At 39.9% G+C, this 17,421-nt stretch overlaps 3 protein-coding genes and 2 non-coding genes across 9 annotated transcripts in view; 2 read left to right on the forward strand and 3 right to left on the reverse strand.

Annotated features, from left to right (window-relative positions):
• The window catches only part of pde7a (phosphodiesterase 7A), a 33,292-nt gene extending 24,948 nt beyond the window's left edge, over positions 1-8,344 (reverse strand). For all 4 annotated transcript variants that reach the window (XM_049564891.1, XM_049564890.1, XM_049564889.1 and 1 more), the window contains exons 1-3: positions 8,179-8,344; positions 6,837-6,936; positions 5,509-5,581 (exon numbers count right to left, since the gene is read on the reverse strand). In XM_049564891.1, coding sequence (XP_049420848.1) covers positions 5,509-5,581; positions 6,837-6,936; positions 8,179-8,197 — 192 coding nt within the window. In that variant the 5' untranslated portion in view covers positions 8,198-8,344. The remainder of the gene's footprint in view (positions 1-5,508; positions 5,582-6,836; positions 6,937-8,178) is intronic.
• trnay-gua (transfer RNA tyrosine (anticodon GUA)) lies at positions 7,163-7,248 on the reverse strand. The gene is given in 2 exon segments: positions 7,163-7,198; positions 7,212-7,248. It is a non-coding gene; the product is annotated as a tRNA-Tyr (tRNA).
• On the forward strand, positions 7,757-7,829 carry trnaa-agc (transfer RNA alanine (anticodon AGC)). Its single transcript has one exon. It is a non-coding gene; the product is annotated as a tRNA-Ala (tRNA).
• A 471-nt stretch (positions 8,345-8,815) lies between the features above and the next one.
• trim55b (tripartite motif containing 55b) lies at positions 8,816-14,309 on the forward strand. 2 transcript variants are annotated; one of them, XM_049564898.1, is made up of 8 exons: positions 8,816-9,115; positions 9,562-9,731; positions 10,465-10,639; positions 10,851-10,946; positions 11,651-11,884; positions 11,997-12,019; positions 13,167-13,291; positions 13,375-14,309. In XM_049564898.1, exons 1-8 carry the CDS (start codon positions 8,987-8,989, stop codon positions 13,545-13,547), a joined length of 1,125 nt encoding a protein of 374 aa, XP_049420855.1. In that variant the 5' UTR covers positions 8,816-8,986; the 3' UTR covers positions 13,548-14,309. The 2 variants fall into 2 exon arrangements, with proteins under 2 accessions (XP_049420855.1, XP_049420854.1); XM_049564897.1 differs by having other exon boundaries at positions 8,825-9,115; positions 10,462-10,639.
• A 1,117-nt stretch (positions 14,310-15,426) lies between these two features.
• On the reverse strand, positions 15,427-16,902 carry crhb (corticotropin releasing hormone b). Its single transcript, XM_049565023.1, has 2 exons — positions 16,703-16,902; positions 15,427-16,284 (listed from the first exon to the last, which is right to left on the reverse strand). The coding sequence occupies exon 2, from the start codon at positions 16,262-16,264 to the stop codon at positions 15,749-15,751; it is 516 nt and encodes a 171-aa protein (XP_049420980.1). The 5' UTR covers positions 16,265-16,284; positions 16,703-16,902; the 3' UTR covers positions 15,427-15,748.
• Positions 16,903-17,421: the final 519 nt, after the last annotated feature.

Here is a 17,421-nt window from a genome sequence, read left to right on the forward strand (position 1 = left end):
AGCGTCTGCCTCAGGAGCTTTAGTAAGGCAGGTGAGCTGCATACCTGCTGATTCCCCTTGAGGTCACGGGTATAGTGTCTGCTTGTGGGGGCCCCAGTGCCCAACTCCACCACCTTGACTCTGGTTTTGCTGAGAGCTCTCTGGAGAGCAAGCCGCCATGGTGTCCCTAATTAATATACCTGTTACCCTCTGACAACACTGTGGGTATTACAGGAGTCATTATCTATTGCTTAATTACCTGTGCAGCAATTTTACGCCTTTAGTACACTTTCACATACGGATTCTATATGTGCATCTGTAAACAAACACACACATTACACATATTAATACACAGACATGTGCACATGGACATTCCTGCTTCCTGATGCTTTAAAATGTTATATTTAATCTAACTGCATGTCCCCTTTTAATGACTGTCTGATATTTTCCTTGACTAATAACATTTTTTCAATTAATTCATTACACATTTGCACCTGTATGTTACACATATTAAAATAGACTGCTATTGCCAACAGAATGTACTGAGTTAAACTGAAGAAATACATTTTTATACTGTGATACTGTATTATCATTACCAACACCTTTAAACGTATTGTGTGTATTTAGAGCCACCTTGTGGTGAAAAGGAGTGCTTACAAGGACAGTGTGCTTGTGGGATTAAAAAGGACTAACAGTATATTTCACAGATACTTTAAAGAGCAGGATTCCTACTTTGTAATCAGAAGACTTAATTGTGCAGTGAAACTGAATTTTGATTCTGCAATAAAGTGACGACTACACTTTATAATGCCTGCCAAATATAAGCAAATGTTGCACACCTGGCACCTTGTGTTAACACCTCAAATTCGTATTTCCAGACTTGGATATGTGCAATGGGAAAAAGAATGTAGTTCTAGTGTAAACTAATAAATCCAGAAGTGCTAAACCTATTGACTGAGTCCCACATAGCATCAGCGTGTTGCAGATTAATTTGTTATTCATGTGTTACTGAAGTGACAAATCTTGTTTCCATCTACAAACAAATTGAAAGCAGTATGAATCATAAAATGTAAATGCAATAACATAACCACAAGTACAGTGTAACCCCTATTTGGTGACGACTGCAGTGATGTCAGTATGCAGTAGTCTATCTACTGGACATATCTTGCCCTCTTTCTGCCACTAGATAGCACTCTTTTACTGTGGTACAGACTGGTGGGCTTTACTGTCGCAGCTCTGTGGTACAATGTACAGTATGTTGCTCCTTTGATCAGCATTAACATTCAGGATGTTTATGGATTGGCACTGATTAACGAAAACAAATCTAATGATTAAGAAAATAGAATAAAATAGTAACAGCAGCAGCAACAACAGCATAATCTGAACTCTCGCTGATTAATGTCCTGTCATACTTAAGCTCATAAATTAGCGCTAATGGGATGTCTGACAGGAGACATTTGTCTCTCCCTGAAACTACACTGGTGCTATCTAATTAAAAGATAAAAAAAATACATGATAAAAATAAATTGATATGAAGATATGAATGCCTAACATTTGTTGAAACGCTTTAAATAGTAAGTAATTGGCCAATCCCACAGGATGCGTGTTGTCAGAATATTTTACATGTGCACAATTTTCAGAATGAATAACCAAAAACTGTGGGAATTGCTTGCCTTTTTCATGGTGACTCTGCATCAAAGAAAACTTGTTGATGACTTTGCACTACACCTTTCTAAATCTCAGCCACAAGCTAAAAGCTATTCAGTGATTGAGCTGTACATGTAACCACATCTTAAAAATAACTTCAAACATCCATGAGAGCAAAAGGATTCATAAAAGTGCCAGCATTCTGCCTGTTTACTGTACCCTTGTGTAACCTGACTGATGCAGGCAGGCTCTTGGTGTGTATACACCCAGCTGCTGGATGTTGAAATCACCCTGCTTTGCTACACTTTGAATTAAAGTCTTAAAGATGAGACATTGTGGACTGCACTTCTCATGGTGCAGAGGGTGTGAGGTTTAAGCCAGGCTAAGAGCGGCACTTGAATGCTTAGCACATCTCAGTTTCCCATGACCATGAGCTGCAGTAGCGCCTGTTAAACCAGACTGACGTCTCTTTTACGTCATTGTACGGGAGAGGATGTTACATAAAACTCCATGTGGGCATCTGTCTGTTTGATTTCATCTTTCTTATTGTCAAGTGGCTACATGTCAGTGACAGTGTTGTCAGGCATTTGCAGAATTGAAGGTGCACGTGTGATATGTCATGTGCTGCAGATATTAATGTAAGTGTGACCAGAATAAGCTTACAGCGGTCCCTTCTGCAGCCTTGTTACCTGTGACCACTCAGTATGGTGTTGCATTTAAAGTAAAATAAGATGTGGCTATAGTGTAAATGTGCTTTCATTTTTGGTCAGTACATCTCTTTTTGTGTTTTTGTACTGTGTGTGTTTGTTTTTACAGTACAGTAGCTTTACATAGTTGAACAAAGACTGCTTGGTTCAACATGTTTAAAACATGAAAAATGAAGTCCACCTAAATGTCTGTTAATAAAATACTGGCTTATAAATTGTTGTAGCTGAAGTGGAGTGAATAATATTTGCCCTTCCTGATCTGATTCAGGTGTCAACTATCTAAGCAGTTGCTGCTTCTAAAAGACATTTTGTCCTAAAAATGTGGCAATTAGTTGGAATAGACTGCCAGGACATTGAGAAGTTTCAAACAAGTCCTTCCAGAAGGAAAGGCACTGGCATCTTGACAACCACTGATAATACGTGAGTACAATACAGGTATGACAATTATGATTACACAAGTAAAACATACCTGTATTTTCATTTAAAAGTGTAGTATTATTTTGTAATGCCTGGTTAGATTTTCAGTACATGGTCATTTTCCTAGCTTCTTTTCAGCAGGTAATGATACAGAAGGATATCAGAGGTGAGGAAAGAAAGGTTGTCTACCTCAGGATATGCAGAAGTCCTGCACATAAGAGGCCATTGGGAAGTCTTATAGGTACACATGGACATAGTGTAAACATTCTCACACTATCATACATTCTGCACAGTTGTCTGCTTGTCAAAACTTGCCAAAGCATAAAGAGTTTACAGAAACTAGACCTGTAATTAAGTTTTAGTTTGTTCACTTAAACAACAGTGTTCAAAATTTAGTTTTTATCTAGCCAGCCAAAGGAAGTAGTGATGAAAAAATCCACGCACCAAGCAAATTTTTTACCAGCAGCATAAAGAGTTTACAGAAACTAGACCTGTAATTAAGTTTTAGTTTGTCCACTTAAACAACAGTGTTCAAAATTTAGTTTTTATCTAGCCAGCCAAAGGAACTAGTGATGAAAAAATCCACGCACCAAGCAAATTTTTTACCAGCAGGGATAGTAAATTGCCTTTTTGTGTCACATATACATTTTTTTTCAGTACATTTCATTGAGTTAAGGTATTGTGATGAATACAAACTTAAGGAGAGGCCAGAACAAAATTTAAAGCAAAATGATTGTAAAACATTGAAAAATTCATCATCACAGCCTCAGTATGTATATATGGTAGAGCTTTTATTTTGAAAGGTAAGAATGGAAGGATTGAAGCTGTCATGTGCTGCTGCTTACAATGTGGGAGGCCATAAAGACTTTGCAGTGTATGTGCAGACTACGGAGCCTCCGTCTTATTACCTACATAAGTGTGGCCACAACGGTGGCTAACAGCAGACTGGCTGCAAGTGAGAGTTAAGCTTATCAGCTGATGTCCCATAGTGTGTTCTAGAGTGCTCAAGACAGTTAACTTTGGGATGCCCTTTAGATGTGCAGAAAAGCACATCTGTAGTGTTTGTGTGTGTGCACACTTAGAGCAGAGGAGTGCCTCTAAATGAGACCAAAATGTGGTACAAACACACAGCATTGGTTTCTTTTTTTATCACATTACTATTTTGGTACAAACATTTACTCACCAATGTGGTGGATAGCCTGCAAAGAGATTTACTCATCAAATCAAAAATCTACCTGCATCTGGAGCTTGGCAGGTGTTAATTTCAAACCCTGAAGAAAGAAAAACAGGAGATTAACTAACTACATTTACTCCTGTTACTGTATTTTAAAATCTTTGCTGTGTACTTGTACCTTTTCAACTTGTACTAAAGAGTGTTTTTGTACTTTGTAACATTTAAAATCACCATATTTATAGATTACATATGCTGTAAATTGTCCATAATCATAAAAATCTTTTGCAACCATGAACACCTTATGTTTTTGCAAACTTAATTTTCTTTTCACTTTTCGTGATAAAGAATCATGTCTCAACTCTGTCCTTGACATTATAAAATAATGTGGGAAATACCAACTATGATAATAACAACTTCCTCTACTTAAAATTTGAATTTGCTATCTTTTATCATTACACAATTCCTTTTATGTATGTACTTATTTTTTTGTGTTAATCCCAAGGAAATCTCCATTACATAACTAATAGCTTTACAATTACTATGAGGTTTGTACCAGTATTAGTTCATTACTAGTTATATTTTTTACAGGATTAAATTTGCAGGCGACAGTATTTCTAATTGTTCAGGATATGTTCTAGTATTAGGATATGTTCACATCCTAAGTGATGTTTCAAGGTCAATAATTCCCTTTTGGTGGGTCATTTTAGGACAAATGTGAAAAATTAGAAATAGACCACATTATCTGAACATGCTTACAAAGACCTTTTAAATCTCAGGCAACGACTGCTTACCATCTGTATGAATACAATATGACTTCCACCTAACTGAAATATTCATACAACAGAACAGATGGCACCCTTTGCTCTGCTCCCTATTCTGGTCCCATACACACTTTTATCTTGCTTATGAGCTTGTAGACCTTTATGTGTGTGGTTGTGTGCGAGTGTATGTGTGTATTTTGTGGCCTTGAATGTACCTGCAGACCCTTTTACTATATAATCAAAACACCACCACCGAACAAAAGAGAGGAACAGGAGGGTCACACTGAGCTCTTTAAGCCGTCAGCTTCTGTCTGGTATTCACATCAACTTTTCATCTTTAAGAAATCCTCATATTGCTCTTAATTTGTCAATCTTCAATCTTAATTGCACTTTTACCGACAGACACTGCAATAGTATGAGTCAGACAGTAATGGCTTAAAAATTAGGAATTCAATCACAAAAGCATAACCCAGGACATCTTCTTAATCGAGCCATCCAAATGGTGAGCATTTGAGCAGTCTCTGCTTGTTGTTAATGAATATGTAACCATATTAGTATTAAATGAAGTGGTGTGTGCCCACAGCTTTACAACGCTACAGGAAAACATTGTTTGTTGTAGATCACATGAAAAATATACATACAGAAAGGAAAATCAGGTGAAACGCACATGCCTATACTTACCGTATTTAATGGCAAAGAGCAATGTTTGCTATTTTACACTTTCACAGATTTACAAATCACAAGAAACTCAATGTGAAAAGTTGTATATAAAGGTGACTCTAGTTTGATTTGCCTTTCTGTATTATTAGGGCATAATTCTCACCTTTAAGACGTTAACTGGGTGCATGCTTAAAGTGTCTTTCCAGCTGCAGTTCCCAACGTGTGGTCTGTTGTCCCTGGGTGGACACCAAAATACACAAAGAGAGGCAAATTAGAGAGGGGAGCTGAGGAATGACAGTCATTCATTTTCAGTGATAACATCTGTGTAAATTGTTTGAATATGACTCACTGACTCTGACGTGCCTGTGTGACAAAAGCATTGTGTGCGCACAGCCTCGTGACCATATCATAAAGTGAATAAAGGTGCAAAGAAGGCAGGTGTCTTATTGTATGAGTCAAAGAAAAAGAAGTCAGATGAAAACCTACACAAGGTGTGCTTAAATGGGTCATAAATTGCCAGAACTTTGATGATCCTGTGTGTACTGACACAGACTTAAACAGTATCTTAAAATGTAACCTATCATTGGAAAAAACCCACAGGGAACTTCACAACTAATACAGCTCCCTGGACCCCTGTGTAGTTGAATAGTATTGTAGTAACCCAACAGTATGAGTAGATAAATAAATGGGCAAAAAATATATTTTTGGGTAAGATTCTTGTTGGAAAAAGAAAATCAACAAGTAATGTTTTCAATAAAAACACCGACAGTAACCGCAGCAATTTGTTTACATATTGTACCTTTAATTGATATTTTTCTGAAACACATCATGAAACCTAAAAACATAGAGTTTTTAACTCAGGAAAATTTTCTTTAACCTGTAAAGACCAGTAAAATGTCCTCACTTTGAAGGATTCCCTTCATCTGTACATCACTGAGAAGACATCCAGACCTAATAAATGTATGTAAATAAATTAAAACAGCCCAACACATATTTAAAATCAAACATTCTATTACCGAAGGACAGACATTTCAGTTCCTAATTTAAAATAACGATACTGCTGCTGATAAGAACCACCGCACAGATGACAGCATTTGTGTAAGCATGCAGAAAAAAGACAGCTTATTAATGTGTGACGCTCTCTGCAGCCCTAAACACAACTGCTAATTGCTATATATGAGTTATGCATTTAAATATGTTTGCAACATATTTATAAGACATTTCACAGTCAAAGCAAATGATAATGTTTGGTTTCATCCCAAATTGCCACCAAATCAGACACTAAAATCACAGATTAACTATTAACTTTTGAACAGCGAGCTTGCAGGTGTGATCATTTTTCATTTAACATGCAGATTGCCTAGCATGAAGCATTCTGTATGCTTACCGACAAGACGTCCAATGCAATCACAGTAGTGCTTAATATTTGTAATCTAACCTTCTTGTCTGGTGATTAAAAACTAAGAACTTTTAACCAAAGTATCTACTCACATTGTCAACCACTGTCCAATTTTTGCAGTGTTAACGGGGACAGGTGTGGTAATAAGTAATGAGGATCTCTCCAACTCCTTCCTCGATATAACCTGTGATACTGAAGAAAAGAAAATAGTTGTATTTGAACTTCTCCTAAGCAAGACAGTTATTTGCTTACACTTTATGTGTAAAAAAAAAAGTAAATACAACCCTTGACTTGTGGGCGTATCACTTGTTCAGGGCTGTTTTTTGTTTTTGTTTTTTTTGTTCTAACACTGCCACTAGATATACACGTTTACAAGACTGAGGAATAATACCATAATGCATTTCGCGAAAAACATCTCTCCTTCGAGCCGGATTCGAACCAGCGACCTAAGGATTACCATGTACTCACTACAGTCCTCCGCTCTACCAACTGAGCTATCGAAGGGAGTTACTATACACTGTGACCATTACATTTTTTATAAAACCACAGCAAAGGTTGTGTCTACATGTATGAATATAATGTTAAAAAGTGTATAGATAAATAAACCGAAACCGTCGAACACATTTTCGCTGTATTCGACGCAAACTCGCGTCTGCTCCAACTGAAATCATTTCAACTCGGGCTTAAGAGTTGCTGTTACACTGACTTATGAGGTCAACTATCATTAGGAGAGCGAGAATCAACGAAAACCAACAGTTACTGCTGTAAAATCCTCCCATTGTTCATGAACGTTGAAGTTAGCTGCTAGTTCGCTACAGACGTTTAGCTAGCTAGCTAATGTTAGGGAAATTAATTCTAGGTTAGCCTTCTATTTCTCCGTATGACGCTTAAACTACCGTAGCTCATATATGTCACATATGACAAAAAGTTAAACATAATTTTCATTATTTCAACCACAAACATGAAAAAGGCGTTTATTGAAATACATAGAAGTGAGGAACTGACTATCGAAGGGGAATTAGCTCAAATGGTAGAGCGCTCGCTTAGCATGCGAGAGGTAGCGGGATCGATGCCCGCATTCTCCAAGGAAACTTTTTAATCCCCTTTGACTTCATTGTACTTTATGTTCACGTAACAGCAACAATAGAGAGCCAAATAATCCCTTCGTGGTTGCTTGTTTTACTGCCTACGTTAATGATGAAGTGACAACAACAGGACAGACTGGTCACAAATTTCACGGGTGGTAAGGTAACGTTAGCTTTAGCATTAGCTAGCTGGCTGTCAAAGTGCAAAGAACTCTTAGCTAGCTAAAAAAACGTTACTGAACCACAGCTTCTTAACTAATTTTGCTTAGTGTGTTGAATGCAGCGGAAAATATCGTTCTCTTCCTATTAATTGTATAAAGGTAGATAAGGTTATAGCTAACTTTGTTACCTGTGGTGGGCACGGACATCGTCCCACCTGCTTTAAAGTTCGTCACGAAGTCGCTTTCGACGTCTGCCGTCACTTGCTATGATGCTAACGGTGCTAGCAGTGCTAGCTAGGGACTCTACTGAAAGCTATCTAGAAAACAGCATTAGCGCCAGGCTAACGTTTTACATGGTAAATGTTGAAAGACGTTTATGGCATACTTTAGCACATGGCTTTTTAGTATACAAGTTACAGTTAAAGCTACTTTCTATTATTGTTTAGAAAAGATTATGAGAACTAAGTCATGGATACATAATTAAAATCATAAAATCTGCTCTTTGATGGCAGGCAAAAATAAATTTGTTAGGAGCTTATTGCTTATGCAAAATTTTACATAACCCCATATATTTCTGATAGCCCCCTTTCATTGGGCAGTAACAGTTTTTTTGGATGTGATATAAAGCCTCCACCCCCCTAAAGCACCCACTGCACGGACCCCCAGCCACCTCTGATGGCAGTGTAGGGGAGGATGAAGAGTTTGGTAGGCAGCTGTTCAGTATTGCACTGCTCAGTTTCAAATAAGGGCAGGGTAAAAATGGCAACCGTAGACGTGACAGCAATAGTTGCTAAAAACAGAACTGACACCAGCTAGATAGGAGCCCACACTCCCTAGGACAAGAGCAGCAGGCCTACTCCTCAGAGTGACTCAGGCCTACTGTAGACTGCTCTCAGAAACGGACTCTAAATTTCTAACATCACCAGCTTTAGAGGTCGTATCAAATACAGGTTTTTGATAGTGCTTTCTGTATTTCTGAAAGCGCTTTTTTCAAAAATGAATACCATGGATAACTTGGAGAAACAGCTGATTTGTCCCATATGCCTGGAAATGTTTACAAAGCCTGTGGTTATCCTGCCATGCCAGCACAACCTCTGCAGGAAATGTGCCAATGATGTTTTTCAGGTAAGCAACTGAACAAAATGTCTCTGATTAGTTTTTAGCATTAAGAGAAAAGGTTTTTATAAACTTGAAGAGCACTTTTTGTTTCATAGAAACATCTCCACAGCCCATGTCATTTGAACCATTGATAGTTTTATGAATTTGCCCTACATTTGTTATGTGTAAAAGGCCAAACCAGTAACTGATTGGACAACCTATATGTACAATAGGTAATATTCTTATGTAATTGAAGAGTTTTTGATAGAAAATAGCATTGTCTGTGTCACAACTCAACATTTGAACAGGTGAGGTCATGTTTACAAACATTATTAATCAATTAAAACCTGATGAGGTTTGACTTTCGTATTATGGACTGTGAGTTCATTGGATTAACAGTTATTTTTTTTACAGAAGAGATAATCTTTGTGCCATTGTACTAAATTTGAGGTTTGAATGGTGATGCTTTACAGGCTTCAAACCCGTACCTTCCAACGAGAGCTGGCTCACTGTCGTCTGGCGGCCGCTTCCGATGCCCGTCCTGCAGACATGAGGTGGTTCTGGACAGACACGGTGTTTACGGGCTGCAGAGGAACTTGCTGGTTGAGAACATCATCGACATGTTCAAACAGGAGTCCAGCAGGTGAAACAAATCAGATACTCAGATGTGCTCAGTTTCTCTTGTGGTCTCTTCACAGTTCAGAGAAAAGCTTTGTTTATCAGTTAAAGCTGTCGTTAACCCTGCGGACAGTGAATAGAGGTAGGAGAATAAGGATAAACTACTAGTGTGATGGCCGGGAGTGTAGCGGTTACTGGTGTGGCCTCAGTGCCAGTGGCCTCTGAGTCAGAGAGCTGGAGTGGATGACAGGAGGTTTTAGTTTTAGTCATCTGTCTACACAGAGAATTTTACTGATCTGAGTTGTTGGCTGAATAGCCGAAAGGCTTGTATGACATAAGATCCACAACACTCACACTCTCAGAATGCTCAGCCTCATACTGGATCAAAATTTTGTGGCATTAATGTAAGTTAAATACTTTACAGACAATTAACTGACATCTTGAATGATTTGTATGGGATAAATTGCCCTGACAATGTAATTATGAGGCATTCATAAAAGATAGAAATCCACTGAAACCAAACATGCTGCTATTATACCTCCGCCCACACCTGTTTATAACCCAGTGTAATAGCCTTGTATTGATTACAGTGCTGACAGTCCATCTGCATGGCAAAGCAAGACTGATGGATCATCAATAAACTACTGAGATGTGTACCTGTGACATTATCAAACTGACATTACATGTCACATCAGTATGCACTGAAATGTACAGCCTGACAGGTGGATGCCACTGTTTTCTTCAAACCTCAACAGCAGCAAGCCAGCGCCAGAGAGAAAAGAAGAAACGCCCATGTGTGATGTTCATGAGGACGAAAAGATCAACATTTACTGTGTGACCCATGGTGTGCCCACATGCTCCATGTGTAAGGTATTCGGAGCTCACAAAGACTGTGAGGTGGCGCCCATCACCAGCATCTACCAGACAAAGAAGGTGAGGCTTGAGATACTCATGGAGATCATGAATACAGTCAATTATAAGATTATTAGAAACAGAAATATGTGTTTGTGTTAAAAAGTAAACGTTAAAATCTCAATCTGACAAAGGTTCACTGTGGAGAACATTTACATGCCTTATAACTTTGTCCCAGATTTGAATCACAGTTTATCTCAGGTATTTACTCTGCCATGTCCTTGCCCCCCAGACGGAGCTGAGCGACGGGATTGCCATGATGGTTGGTAACAACGACAGGATGCAAGGCATCATTAGTCAGCTAGAGGAAGCCTGTCGTGCCATAGAGGTCAGTGTCCAACTGCTGCAGCGCCTGGCCGCTCACTCACGCAGCAAGCCTCGCTCTGTGCACATGCTAATGCACCTGCACTCACCTGCACAGACGTTCAAACAGACGTAATGTGTCCTTGTCACTGCCACTTTCTGTCTGCTTTTATCTGTCTGTGAGATTTAGACAGAGATGTGGAGAGGGGAAAATTAATGTTTTGGTGCCTCAGTCTGTCTTACTCTCTCTTTTCCACATTTTCTTCTATATGCACTTAGCAGTGCACTCCGCTCTGCCTCAGGCCCATTGACATTAAAAATGAGCAGTGTAATTGATGGAGGGAGAACAGACAGCTTTCCTATGGTTCACGTGCCACAGTTGGTCACAGGGAGGAAGCTGGATGGGCTCCAGTTCCCCATGTGTCACCCTCAGTGGCGTCACTCAGAACGGACATGCAGGATGAGCTTCACTGTCCTCCCTGTGCATATGGCATTACCTAATGGGCACACCAGATCATGTGTTGTTTACAGTATCTACGTGACCATTCATATATTGCAACATTACTATCTTAAATTTTCAACATTCTGTACTCTTTTCCTTCTTCTCTAGAGTTGTATTTACATGCATTTCTCACTCACACAAATGCATGGAACGACTGATATGTATGGACTTTCAGATCTATAATCTTTCCCTGTGTGTGTCTCCTTCTGTCTCTCACTCATGTACAGGAGAATGGTCGGAGGCAGAAGACCCTGGTGTGTGAGAAGTTTGACCAGTTGTATACCGTCCTTGAGGAGAAGAAAAGGGAGATGAGTCAGAAGGTGACAGCCGAACAGGATGAGAAGGTGAACTATATCAGGAGCCTGACCAGGAAGTACGGGGACCATCTGGAGGAGAGCTGTAAGATGGTGGAGCTGGGTATCCAGACTATGGAGGAGCCGGAAATGGCTTTATTTCTACAGGTCAGACTCAGTACTAAACAGGGTAAAACATTTTGGCATAAACTCACAATTATCAATATTTTACATATGAGTTGAATGAATATTTAATCTTTCTTGCTTTTGTCTTTTTCAGAACACAAAGCCTCTCCTCAAAAAGTGAGTGCTATGTAAAAAGATAACATCTTCATTTTAAGGCAAAAATCCTGTCTGACTTAAAGGGATAGTTCGGATTTTTTAAGTGCCGTTGTATGCAGAACTTATTTGTTATGAGTATATTACATGTAGTAAATGTTAGTCAACACGCCCCCAGTTTGGAGAAGCAGGCAAGAATACTGCTATGGAAGCTAAGCAATGTACTGCTGTGGATGGGATCAGCTACAAAATATATCAGCTACCTAAAACGGGAGAGCCAGTCACAGCTTTAGTTGCTCATCTATGCTCTCGTCAAAGCCTCCAGATTCCTCTGAGAAAAACAGTTATTTTAGCTCGCTGAACGAGGGAGCTGCTGATCTAGCCCTGCCTTCATTAGTTAGTTTTTGTTATTGTGTGACTTTGGTGAATGTGAATTAACCCATTTAAAAGGCTTAGTCGCAATGTAACACAAACAAACTAACTGATCAAAGCAGCCATAGACGAGAAGGTCATGTGTTTAGTGATGTTGAATTACAATTTTAGAGAGAAATATAAAGTCTTCAGTTCCCCCTGGAAATCATTGTCTGACAGTGAGGTTGAGTGGTGAAATATATATAATCTGATATTGCTTTTTTTTTTTTGTTAGGACTCTTTTTAATTGGCTAAAATGGCTAAAATACATTTTGTCGCTGTCCCCTCCACAGCACAGCAATATTGTGAGCGCCTGTGTTAGTACTTCAGCCTGCCTCTCAAAACTGGGGGTGTGCTGACTATCATCTACTGTATGTAGTATTATAGACAAGTATCTCACACAACCCCACTTCAAAAGATCCAAACTATAACTTTAAAACTATTAAAAGCTGTTCCTTGTTGTGTCTTTATTGTTTTTTAGAGCCATTTGTTGTTTGCACACTTTTTTTCGTGGTTTACCAAATTTACATCTGCACCTAAAACCCCCAGCCTAATGCAGCGAGGTCACACCTGCTCTCTTGGAGCTGTCGAAAGTAACTCTGTGAAATGTGGCAAATCCCTATCTTTAGCTGTGGCATCCAGAAATAACGTGCAGAATGTGCTAATCATCACAGATCACTGATATATAACAAGTGTTGACTGTCTGAGGGGGAATTTTTCTTATCCCATATATAATGCAAACTGCACCTTTTGCTCTCAGGCTTGAAGAAGCATCCAGTACAGCACACTTGGACAAAGTTGAGCGTGGCTATGAGAATATGGATCATTACACCGTCAACTTCAAGAAAGAGGGCAAGGCCCTGCGCAGCCTTGACTTTATCCAAGGTGAAGCAACAGAGCTGTTGATGGCAGCAATTTACTGCTTACAGCTCTGACTTGTAGTGATCTGACTTTGATTTCCCTTACAGATGATGAAGATGAGGATGAAGAGGATGAGGATGGAGATGCAGGCACTCAGGAAGCAGAGGGAGCCCAGACTGTTTCGGGAGGCGGTGCTGTTACAGCCGCCTCCATCCAACCTTCTGCCCCCCAGCAGAGTAACTCCTCCCCAAGCACAGCCACGAGCTCTGCCTCGACCTAGCTGTCAGCCGCCAGACAACACCCAAACCAGGAGCAGGATAAGTTCTGCTCCTAGATGTTGATTTCAGGTCAGTTGTGATGCTTTTTTCTCCCAGATTGGGGAACAGTGAGACAGATTTAGATCTGCGCCGAAGGGAAAGTCTGAGTTGCTGAGGTAGATCTAAAGGAAGAGACGGAAGTTTGAATTCCCTTCTTTCTCTGTTATTGTGATTGTGTTAGCGTGCATCACTGCATACTGACTGATCTTTTTTGTCGGGTTAAATACACATTTTAGTTTCCTTCTTTAGTCGCTTTTTTGAATGACAGACAGCCTATTGGTTATTTCCAGAATTCATACATTTTTAATATCGCTGACCTTTGTGACTCACTGCTTAAACTACATCATTAGCGAGCGTGACAAGAGGGCCTCAGGTTTTCCTCCTGGTCGTATACTTTTTTATGACTGATATAACTTTATGAGTAGGGGGGCAGAGTAAAAAACTATCACTGTGACATTTCAGTGTTTCACACACGTAACAGCCTGTATTATGTGTCATATTTTTTGTTGTGTAACACAGGTATATTTTCATATATGGACAAAATATTGCATCATGCCATGTTGTGTTGTATTATATATCATGTGTCATTAAAACTGAATTGTACAACATCTACTGTACAGTAGTATTTCTCAAATCTTACCAGATAAACAAAATGTCTTTGTACTTTAGGTCACTGCCTGGACTGAAATACCAATGAAATAGATTTTGTAAAACACCCCCACCCATTTATGTGTCTGTGTGTGCACATGTGTAAAAGAAAAAATCTCTTTATTCCTCCCTATATGTCTTCACATTCTTTTCAATTATTCCCCTCAAAGGAAACCCATATAGAAGAGCCATTACTGCCATTCTTATAGCTTGCTCACAGCTCTTCTCTACAGTACGGTCGTGACACCATTCCTGCCTACGACCTGCTGCACATACGAGTCTGCAGCATGCCTCAAACCTTCAGTTATCTATTTGCTGCCCTGCAATGGCCTCACCTTGCTGTGACTCCACTATTGAGGTAGTCCGCCATTGAGTTCCATTTAATTATTGTGCACCGTCTCTCAGCGAGTTGGATCCTTTACAAATGGGCTCAATGCAGCACTAAGCCCCAAGTTGCTAAGTGGGCCAAACAGAAAAGGATGACTCACACCCACAGCTCTTGTTTAGTTGCACTGTGGGTCAAGGATCAGCACAGCGTGCACACACACACATGGATAAGCACACACACCGTGTCTTTCACACTCATTAGCTATCAGTGGTGCATCTTTCAGCAGTCTGTGGTTGCCTCTTGCCGGTTTAATGAGAATTGCTTCTCGAGGATTAAGGGTTTAGGAGAAAGGACGCTGTATGAGTGCTCTTCACCTGCATGACTGCAGGCGCTCTTACAGCACCCTGAGAAACATCTTTTGGTAATTTTTTGTTGTTGTTGCAGCTCTTGTTGTCAGAGAGGAGGCATGGTGCTAACCCACGACTTGGCTCCAGAGCAGTGCCATGGTTACACCATTTAAGGTTTTTATATTCAGTTAGAAAAACCTTTCTCTATCAATCAATATTTGTGTAGGCAAGACTCAAAATGCAGTGGCCTTTTGTGCTCTCAGCAACTAACTGTAAACTTATATTCACTTTCTCCTATATAAGATTATATGTCTAGAATCATTAGGAGAGTGTATGTTAATCAAATTAGTAATCAAAGTAATTTGGGATAGTTAGTTTTCATGGGAGTTATTATTAACTTACATGTAAGGATATCCACAGAGAAGTGTAAGCATTGCTTTTAATTTTTTATTAAAAAATATAAGATGTTCTCTTGCACAACAGAAAATGACTGGTTGCACATAAGTTTATTAACAAACATAAATATCATAAATACAGGGATTCATAATCTAAAACAAAATTGTCAATGCAGTATTTCATGTCTCAACCAAAAGTATTTCATCTCAAACATGAAGAACGTGTGATTCTACAGATTTGACACCAACATCAAAATGGCAAGGTACAATCGGATCATTATAAGTCAAGCCTGCTTACGCTCCATAGTTTGAGGTTAAAGCTATAAATCATAGAGTGATAAAGCAGCACTATATTGTACAGAGCATGGTTTGTGCTGATGGTAGAAATGCAAAAAAAAAATAGAAAGAAAGAGAAGGGAGATCTTTGGCGGACTGGAAAGAGGTCTTCATTTCCCGAAGAGCTCCATCATTCTTCTGTTGTTCTGCGCCTGCTGAGCCAGCTGTTCCGCCCTGGACATCTCCATCATCTCCCGCAGCAGGTGGAAGGTCAGATCCAGGGATATCGGGGGGTCCTCGGACCTCCTTCCCCTCTCCATCGAGTCGTCCCCGCGCTCTCCGAAGCCGCTTATGAGCGCCCTGATGTTCCCAACTTTCCCTTGTAAAAGACGCCGCGTCAGCTGGAGTTGCAATGCTCTGTTGTAGATGGCAGGTGATCCGCCGGGATACATGGATGATGATGGGAAAGAGTTAGAGTCCCCGTTGCCCAGTCGGATGAAATACTCCTCTCCAAGCCGCTCCAGGATGGGGCCAGACTGCTGCTGCTGTTGCTGCTGCTGGGAGCTTTGGGTTTGGGGAGCTGGGACGCGCAGGGCACCGCCAGGGCTCTCAATAGCCCGACATTCGTAGCGCGGTAAGAAGGCAACTAGCAGAATCACGGTGGTGCCAAGTAAATTGAGCTTCATGTCAGGATATCAGCAGGAATCTGAGGAGAAAAACAAACGCCTGGATTAATTTTTTAACCCCACTCTGGTGTGAAATGTGCTGCGTAATGAGGACTTTACGCACGTAAAACAGGCATCGTATTAATGTCACGGTGTGGTAACTATGAGTAAGAGTGTTGCAGTGTATTTATTGTTGTGAGGTATTTTTTTTAAATTAACCTTATGTGTAGTAATTAGACAAATGGGTCTTTTTTAATTCGTCCGTAACGTGGAATAATTGCGCGTAAAGAGAGATTGGATTTTTGGCTCAGTAATGGATAAACTGTGGAAGTTGTTACCAGCACTATATAACTGAAATACAGTGCAATTAATAAGGAAAAAAATCCACTTTCTGATTAAAGTCGCGCTGAGAAAACGAGAAAATGTAACATGCCAAAGAATTGATGCAGATATTCCTACCTTCAATCTTTAGAGGAGGTCCAGTACAGCCTTGCAGGTTGCCAGGTAGTTGGCGAGATGCCGCCCTCCTTCACTTCCTTGAAGAAACAAGTATATAGTTACTTAAAGAGTAGATGCTGAATGGACTTATATAGCCAACCTCACTACAAGTGTCGCGCTCCAAGCCGAGATTGAGTCTGCGCGTTCTTGCATGGGTGTAACGTGAATGGACGCCTCTGACAAAGTGCTTTAGTTTAGATGAGATGAGTCATATGTGAGTGTGCGCGCGCGCGTGCACCAGGCGTCTACCTCTGTGCTTTAAGAATAGGCCCTATAGGTGCCAGACCTGCTGGCATTTTCACTTGAATGGGTTAGTTCAAAATAATTGCGGGGGTTCTTGGTTTCTAAAGGTGAAAGACTGAATATTAAGGCACAATAAGTTTTGATTTTCATTTTTCTGCCTCTCAGTCACAGCACATTTTCAGACTTATGTGTGCAGAATCAGATTTGAATGTGCTTTACATGACAAAAATATTAAACAACAAACTACATTAACAGCTCTTTTTGATCAAATTCACAACAGCTACAGTGCCATAATGCAACAATGATGACTAATCAGGACAATCAAATAGCATCAAATAGTTGTGTGTACAACAGGTATATTCTGGTGCAGTCTGCAGGGCTGACTTTGTTTCTGCACATTGCACCATACTAATGATTCCCCAGCAGGTTGCCTCCTG

Source organism: Epinephelus fuscoguttatus, linkage group LG21 (genome assembly GCF_011397635.1).
Source record: "Epinephelus fuscoguttatus linkage group LG21, E.fuscoguttatus.final_Chr_v1".
Lineage (NCBI taxonomy): Eukaryota > Metazoa > Chordata > Actinopteri > Perciformes > Serranidae > Epinephelus > Epinephelus fuscoguttatus.

Coding starts and splice junctions, on each gene's coding strand:
- trim55b (XM_049564897.1), top strand. CDS start 8,987: ATGAATACCATGGATAACTTGGAGAAACAGCTGATTTGTCCCATATGC. Junction 10,947..11,650: donor AAGCCTGTCGTGCCATAGAG/GTCAGTGTCCAA, acceptor ACTCATGTACAG/GAGAATGGTCGGAGGCAGAA. Junction 12,020..13,166: donor ACAAAGCCTCTCCTCAAAAA/GTGAGTGCTATG, acceptor TTTTGCTCTCAG/GCTTGAAGAAGCATCCAGTA.
- crhb (XM_049565023.1), bottom strand. CDS start 16,264: ATGAAGCTCAATTTACTTGGCACCACCGTGATTCTGCTAGTTGCCTTC.